The following is an 8,582-nucleotide window of genomic DNA, read 5'->3' on the forward strand; positions in this document are numbered from 1 at the left end:
GATTCTGGAGAGAATAGATTTTGAGAGAATAGGTTTTCTGAAAAAGTGATTCTGAAAAAGTGAGAGTGTTTTGGATAGGTTTGTCAGAAGTGCTTTTTACATGTAGAAATTACAAAAAAGGACATAAATTTAAATGATAATTACATATAAGATATATTTCATAATATATGTTTATTTGAAGTAAATTAATAATATTAATAAAAAAATTTAATACGTATATAAATTAATAAAATAAATAAATATTTTTTGGAAAATAATTTAATAAAATAATTAAATATGTATATATATTAATAAATAATATATATTAATAAAATAATTAAAATTAATACGCATATTTTTTAATAAAGTAATTAAATATGTTTTTTGTAAAATAATTAGTTTTGCCAACAAAAAATATGATCATTTCTTAAAGATTTTAAAGATGAAAAAATCCCATAATTTTTTTTTTCACAAAATTAAAGAAGCACACAAAAAAATTTCATATCAATTGTCTTAATAATAGAGGTTGCAACGAAAAATATTTATCCAAGTACTTTTTTTTTAACAACACATTACATTATCTGAAAAGAAAGAAGGAAATAAAAAAAGACATGACTATTCTCGTATATAGTGAATAATTTGATCTCTTATGGAGTCACGAAGTCGAGCCATATGAGATGAAGATTCTATTGATGAAGGTATATGTGAAGATCCAACTCCATCATCATCGTTATTTTCTTCTGCATAAGAACCTTCTTGTTCAAACTGAATGAAACCAGGATCAGAAATGGATGTTGATCTAATGAAGTTATGTATGGCCATTGTTGCACAAACAATTTGAACCTGTGTTGGAAAGTCATAGCTCGGCATGTTTCCTAAAATTGCAAACTTACTCTTCCAAACTCCAAAAGTTCTTTCAATAGTGCTTCGTAGACTTGAGTGCAAATAATTAAACGCCTCATTGTCATTTTCAAGTGCAGATGACCTTCGAAAATCAGGGAGATGATAGCGTTCACGTCTGTAGGGACCAAGGTATCCCACGGGTGTCGGATAGCCAGCATCCACCAAATAATATTTGCCTACATGAAATATACGATTGGTGTCAATAAACTTTGTTTTGTAACAGTGTCGCATAAATAAATTGTAGCAATTTAAAATATACCTTGAGGCGGATGGGGAAAGTTCATGGAAGGAGTTGTGAGAGCGTGGTCAAATATACGAGCATCATGCGCACTACCTTCCCATCCGGCTAATACAAAAGTGAAGCACATGTCCCAATCGCAAACCGCCATTACATTTTGTGTCACTCTTCCTTTTCGGTTAACAAATTTTGTTTGCTCAGTTGCATTAACAACGCATGAAATATGTGTTCCATCAATTGCTCCAATAGCATGTTTGAAAAAGGGCCAGTATTGACCACCGGGCTGTATTTTTGAATGCAAATGCTGAAATGTTGGATCTTTTGGTTTGATATTGGACATAGCAAGTCTACAGCATGCCAGTAAGACATTATGGAAATGTCTACTAATTGTCTCCCCCGAATGCTGAAATCTTTCTTGCTGCATCCTACTACTAAGCGCATGGCCAATGAGCTATCTTGCTTGAGCTATCTTGCTTAATGCATCTGCTATTTTCATACTGGCAGTGTTCTTCTTCTTCATGGATTCACCCTTTTTTTTAACCCCTAATGAGCTACTAGGTCGACTGCCACCTGTGCTTCTACCCCCACGACTGTTTTCCCGTCTCATCCCAGTGTTGCCTCCACTTCCTCCACTATTGTCATTGAATGTGACCGAATTAAACTCTCCGCTTATCCCAGTTGGTGCCCCCAATATTTCATCACTATCTCCAGACCCTTCTTCCATATCATTTTCGGGAACTCCTTCGCTTGGAAGCGTCATGGAAGAAGGTGTCCATGAATGTGGTCCAGTCGCAGCTACAGATCCAAAGAGTTGAGTCAATTCAGCCCGAAATTGAAGCCCTCTTTCTCTAAATTTCTCATAGCATGGAACTTCCTGCGCATTCAACACCAAAAATATTATACATTATACAAAAAACGTTAACATGGGAGAAAATACAAGTTCAAATAAAGTTAAATGATTACCACAATTTTCTTCTCCCACCAATCATCAGGGGCACTAACAGTATTCCTTTCAGCATCCCACCCTAAACCTGTCTCACGGAGCAGCCTATCCCATAACTGCCACTCCTTTCGCAAGGTATCAAATTTGTTCTTTAATTGGATTTTCGTATAAACCCTCCCAGTCTTTGCAGTAAAGCTCCCCTCAATACTTGTCCAAGCAGGCTTTGTCATGCTAGTTCCTCTTCTTCCCCCTCTTTCAACTTCTTCAATACACAGGTCAATAAAGATCTTTGTGGCTCTTATATCCCACGAAGCCTTGCTATTTTTTTTATTCATTATGCTATAAACCAATTACAACAGTTCAGTCATGACAAGTTCAACCCAAAAAGCATACCATTTAGTCCAGGAGATATGATATAACAGGTATAGTATTTAACAAGTATAGCCACATGTTCTTTTTTCTAGCAAAATGTATCATCATTAATAATTGATATTGCAAAATTAATAATGACTTTTTTTCTCATCATTTCAGGGAGTTCTTTTCGGTTAACTGACCAAAATTGAAGTTCAACCACTAATTATACTATTGGTTAACTGATCAAAATTTGAAACATAGAAATTGGTTAACTCATTCGTAGGATTTTCATTAGAGAAATAAAAATAATTTCATCAGCACAAACACCCATAATCCAACCGAATACACACAGCATCATCGACTGATCTGTCTCCAAAACACAACATACGAATGTTCAATAAAAGACACACACACCTATTTAAAATTTCCAGCTACCAAAATTGCACAACAAACAGCCACACACAACAGAATGAAACCAGCATCCAAACCAAACGGTCAGCCCGAAATTAACGAAATTAACAGCTGTGTGGGGGAAACAAAATGAAGCCACCAATGATCCAAAGTTATCGATGAAACCACCGCTGTGTGGGGGGGAAAAAATCGACCGGAGGTAATATTACAGACCGAAATGATTCAAAGCATAATAATTACGGTGAGCACATATATATTACAGACCGAAATGGGGGGGAATATCGACCGGGGGGGATATCGACCGGGGGGAATATCGACCGTGGGGGGGATATCGACCGGGGGGGATATCGACCGGGGGGGAATATCGACCGTGGGGGGATATCGACCGGGGGGGAATATCGACCGGGGGGGAATGGACCGGACGTCATTTCAAATCGACCGGAAGTCTACAGCATGCCAGAGAATCCTAACCGGAGTTCGCGGAGGCAGCTTACCGGAGTTCTGGATATGAGAGGTGGAACCGAGCAAGGCGACCTGAGACGGACTAAAAGCGAAGAGATCAGAACCGGATGGCTCCGATCGGCCGAACCCAATTCGCGGTGATGTCTTGGCAAGCCCAGAAACACGTCGCCGGCGCTGATATTCCTGAGGGATGGGAAGATCTCACCGACGACACAGGACCGGATGGCTGGCTTTTTTCCTTCGATTCTTCTCCAGTGAGAAACAGAGCAACTCGAGATCTTCAGGTGAGCTGAAGGGAGAGGCCGACGGCGATGAATGGGAGAGAAGAGGCGGAAGACATCTTGACCGTGAGCTGAAGAGTATACCGCGTGCTTGTTCCCGTGAGCTGACCGTTGAAGCCAAGTCCTTCGCAAGCTGAAGGTTTTGTTGGGGAGAGCCAATAATTGAAGTGCATAATCGATCAGGCGGCTGCTTATCTGGAACCGAGGTTTTGTTGGGCAAAACCTTGGTTTTGCCCAAAACCTTGGTTTGGCAAAAACTGGGGGTGTTTGGCAAAAAAGCCAAACACCCCCTTAGTGACAATGTACAGTCTCATGAAACCTGAATCTGAGTTTGACAGGAGTTCATAACCATGTAAACGCTCACAACATCGCTGTCGCTGTTAAAGGAGTGTTTGACAACCTCTAAACCATGATTTTAGATGTATTTTTTTGTAAAACGAGATAAATTCCTCTACATATTTACTTTGTAAACCGTAAAAACACTTCTAAAACTATGATTTGATTTCTATCCAAATACTCTCCAAATCAATCTTTGATCTCTCTCTCCCTCTCGTCGTTAGAAGTTTTTTAATGCGGCGGATTAGATATTAGCTTATATTCTAGAAGCTGCTCGCTCGCAATTATCTAAAATGAAAAAATTAAATTAAACATTTGTGAGTTTTTTCAATAAAAAAATCTTGTTAATTAAAATTCAGAATATGCGTGTGAGTACGCTAAGTATGAATTTGAAATTGGATTACGTGGTTTCCTCTATACCATGAGGAAGGATATGTTGTTCTTCCAATATAACGCAGTAGATTTTGAGGAAAGAAACATCCAGGGTTCATTGAAGAATCTTACAGGTTTTCTCGAGCTTCCACTATCTATATATACATACACACACACATATCTCCATATATCCTATCTGATATTATATCTACTACCCTCCAAATTAAAATCGATCTATCTTGAGATTTTGAAGCAACCCTAGCTGATAAAAAAATGTCGTGTATTTTGGATTGGAGGGAGTATAAATCATGCATAGCACCGCTCGTGGCAAAGTTATGTGAAGGACTTTGTTAATTGATTAATACCACTTTCTGTTTCTTAATATAATACTCCTCCGGTCCTTAATATAAGATCCATTTAACTAATTTGATTAGATTAAAGAAGTTAGGTAAGTTAGTTAATTATAAAAAATATGACACGTTTTTCCTAAAACACCATAGTCATCTTTCTTAATACCCCCTCTCCCTCTTCTACTTGATTATGGTTGAGGGAGTATCTATAAGGGTAATTTAGAGAAAATTGATAAATATGAGAAATGGGTCTTATATTTAGGACCAAAATCAACTCAAAAATTGAGTCCTATATTAAGGACCGGAGGAGTATGTTGTTTGACTTTTATTTTGGTTATAAATATAAGACCCCAATTCATTTTATTTCTCATATTTATTTATTTATTTTTTCAAGTTAGTCATTCTAATAATGATAATTCTAACCAATATACTTGATTAGCAAAAATATTTTAGAAAATACAATACCTGTTTGTAACAAATAACTAACTTAATTTATTTTCTTAATTTATTCAAATTAGTTAACTAGCTATTATATTTAGAACCCGAGGTGGTATAATAATACTAGTACCATCTACTGTTCTTAATATAAGAGTTAGTTTGACTTTTAATTTGGTCATAAACATAAAATCTCGATTAACTTTATCTTTTATATTTATCGATTTTTTTAAAAAGAATTCTTGTAGTCTTTGTATATATTAAAGTTAATTTCATCAAATGACATTTGATTAACATAGACATTTTAAGAAATATAATACCTATTTATTATAAATAATTAATTTACTTACTTAATCTATAATCAACTAATTTTTATATTATGGATATTTCAGAGTTTAAGAGCATCCTAATCGAAGAGTTAAGTCAAACAATCCACATCGGAAGAAAGAGAGGCGTTAGAGATAATGTGCGGGTTCACGTGAATGTTGGCGGGTAATTACAAACATGCGCTCCTCGCTCTCCAAGAACAACGACTTAGCGCGCTAATTACAAACCTACCCCTCGCTCTTGATAATCAGTAGCTCAGTACCAGCTCAGAGGGGAAGCTAAGCTATCCGCGTCAGTGTAGAGTCAAACATCGTGGAAGCCATTTCAAGTGTGCGCGCGCGCTAGAGATCGGCGGCGTCAACCATAACCCTTGTTTTTATATCCCTTCTTTCTCTCCCTGTGGGCCCCCCTTCTACGTATCTGCTCTTCACCTTCAACATTCAACTCCTCTTTCACTCTCTACACCACACCTGCTTTCATTCACTTGTAAATTTCCCACTTCTGATCAATATACAAGAAAATGGAGGAGGCGGAGGCCGAAGGAGAGACGAATTCGAATTTGACGAGGTTGAGGCGTCAGGAGCTGTAGTGATCAACGTACGTACATACGATATAATGTAACATCTTCATTCAAACACAGAGTAACGCCGTCGCTACTGAGAACCCCCCCCCCCCCCAAAAAAAATTGCCCACTGATTCAGTTTCTCCGCTTCTAACTAGAGCCAATGGGTTGGCTTGTGATAGGCTCAAAGACCGATCGGCTAGTCATAAAAAAATCGATTTCTGACGGGATGATATTTTTCTAATCCAACCCGCCAGGATGAGTTAACGGGTTAGGCCCGCCAACCCGTCACTTTTTTTGTTAAAATTTTTTTGGTGCCTTTTGTTTTCTTTTAATAAAATTTATTCTAATTCTTAAATACCTAAAATAAAATATGCATATAGAAATTATTATAAATAAAATATGAAATCCAAAGTTCTAAACATTTCAAAATACTACTATAAAGCATACATGATATATCATCCTAAATTATTAAACATATATCCCAAATTAAAACATTAAAAATTTAAATTAATAATAATACAAACACAATGTTGCAAATCACTATCAAATACTTAACCATGAGCTACCATTCAATGTTGATATAATTTAAAGAATGATATGAAGATATGAAATTATCTGGTTACGCTTCATAAGTAGAATCGCCTTCTTTTTGCTCAACTAACTTTGTCATAAGTAAAATTCATAATACAAAGTAAAAGATATATTACATTATGATAATTTTAAATAATAAGAATGAGATAAATAACCAAAGAAGTAAACATAATTATATTTGAGGGACGAAAAAATTTTTAAAAATAAAATAAAATAAAACGGGCCGGCCCGTCAACCCTGCGGGTTAGCCCGCTATGGGTTCAATCTTAGCTGTTGCGGGATCAAAATATTCGTTTTAAAACGAGTCTGATTTTTATCAACTAAACCCGTCACTTCTTAGGGGGTTGGCGGGTTGAGCTTGCGGGCTCAACCCATATTACCAGCTCTACTTCTAACACAACTTGCACCAAACACTTCAAACTCTCACTTCATCACAACTCGTCTCATTTTTAATCCGTTCGATCAAAATTTCCTGATTTTGCTTGGCCAGTAGAATGTGAACAAGTAAAATTTGCTAACAAACAAATCAAACAGGGGAAAAAAACCTAAAAAGAGGCATTATTAATTCGTTGAATCAAATCATCATCAATATCTATTCAAGATAATATAAAATTAAAAACCCAAGAGCCTACTCATAGCTGAATAGCCGATTGATTCCTCTCACTCATGTAGAGTACTAAATAAAATATGATTGGCAGCGGAGGTTGGGCCAGGCGCCGCAGGCCACATTATAAATAAGAACGCTGCTAAAGTCATGCCTCCCCAACTCTCTGGCTTTGTCGTTGCATCCCATCAGAAAGCAAAAAGGCCAAAATGGGTGGGAATTCCCCCTGCGCTTCATGCAAATTGCTCAGACGCCGATGCGCCAGAGACTGCATTTTTGCTCCCTATTTCCCTTCCGATGATTCCCAAAAGTTCGCCATCGTCCACAAGGTTTTTGGCGCCAGCAACGTCAGCAAAATGTTACAGGTTCTTCACCCCACTTTCCCTCCCCTCTTTTGTTTGCTTCTTCATCCAACATTCACAGTCACAGTGACGAAAAAAGTAAGACTCCATCTTTCAAGTATTGGTTTCTTATGTTTCTCGCATAACGAATGATTCAGGAACTTCCGGTGCACCAGAGAGCCGATGCGGTGAGCAGTCTGGTGTATGAAGCTAATGCGAGAGTGAGAGACCCGGTTTATGGCTGTGTCGGGGCCATATCGTACCTGCAAAACCAGGTGTCGGAGCTTCAAATGCAGCTGGCGCTGGCTCAAGCAGAGATACTCTGCATCCAGATGCAGAATGATCCGGTGATGCTGCCATACCCACCAGATCACCCCAAATCATACTTTCTCCAAAATGACCTTCCTCAGCATCTCAATTTAGCTTCTTCTGGCAATGTAATCCATCGCGATCACTCTCTCAAGATAGAGAGCATCTTTGGACATGACATGGTTTCTTGAATAATAGTTTCTCACCCGCTTCGCCTTTCCTGGCCATTTTTGTTTTGTCGTTATTTTCGCAAGTCCTCTTCTATACTATAACATGAAAGACGAAAAGTTCTTTGCACCTGGTTTATTTTGTGGCTGAGGACAGAAGCTGGGAGTAATATGGGGTCAACTCTAGCATGTGATTATAAGTACTAACGGGGTAATCTAGAGTGCTCTGAATCAGCGAACCTGTTAAACCGAGGTGCTTGTAAATTAATGCACTGAGGCCAGGGTCGGTGGGGGTTTTAAAAAACAAAGGCCCGGCATTCTGATAATTATATAATATGTCTTATGGTCTGCAAAAGCCAAATTCCAGGAAGTTTTTCCCCTCTAGAAACTTGTGTTCGATTTGGAATTCGACTCCTTTCAAACTGAAACTTCCTGAAACCAAGAACGCTTCATTTCCCCAATCAGAATCCGTCCTTTGATCTTAAGAGTACCTGAATTCAAGTTCTAGGATGTGATCAGCCTACAGTTTCTACTTGTTTGCAAGTCCTGTACGTATGTGTGTGTTGCGTGCACATGGAAATGTCAGAATCAAACAGCCTAAAGACAGTTTGTGC

General features: G+C 37.8%; 3 protein-coding genes across 3 annotated transcripts; 1 reads left to right on the forward strand and 2 right to left on the reverse strand.

The window, feature by feature from the left end:
- Positions 1–532: 532 nt before the first annotated feature.
- On the reverse strand, positions 533–1,272 carry LOC114753995 (uncharacterized). Its single transcript, XM_028942712.1, has 2 exons — positions 1,142–1,272; positions 533–1,058 (listed from the first exon to the last, which is right to left on the reverse strand). Exons 1-2 carry the CDS (start codon positions 1,269–1,271, stop codon positions 595–597), a joined length of 594 nt encoding a protein of 197 aa, XP_028798545.1. The 5' UTR covers position 1,272; the 3' UTR covers positions 533–594.
- An 81-nt stretch (positions 1,273–1,353) lies between these two features.
- LOC114753997 (L10-interacting MYB domain-containing protein-like) lies at positions 1,354–2,293 on the reverse strand. The gene is made up of 3 exons (XM_028942714.1): positions 2,123–2,293; positions 1,691–1,994; positions 1,354–1,403 (listed from the first exon to the last, which is right to left on the reverse strand). The coding sequence occupies exons 1-3, from the start codon at positions 2,291–2,293 to the stop codon at positions 1,354–1,356; spliced, it is 525 nt and encodes a 174-aa protein (XP_028798547.1).
- Positions 2,294–7,324: 5,031 nt separating this feature from the next.
- Positions 7,325–8,098, forward strand: LOC114753999 (LOB domain-containing protein 12-like). The gene is made up of 2 exons (XM_028942715.1): positions 7,325–7,516; positions 7,651–8,098. The coding sequence occupies exons 1-2, from the start codon at positions 7,361–7,363 to the stop codon at positions 7,990–7,992; spliced, it is 498 nt and encodes a 165-aa protein (XP_028798548.1). The 5' UTR covers positions 7,325–7,360; the 3' UTR covers positions 7,993–8,098.
- Positions 8,099–8,582: the final 484 nt, after the last annotated feature.

The sequence above is a fragment of the Neltuma alba genome, unplaced genomic scaffold (assembly GCF_004799145.2).
Source record: "Neltuma alba isolate B1F8T4 unplaced genomic scaffold, ASM479914v2 tig00008370_pilon, whole genome shotgun sequence".
Lineage (NCBI taxonomy): Eukaryota > Viridiplantae > Streptophyta > Magnoliopsida > Fabales > Fabaceae > Neltuma > Neltuma alba.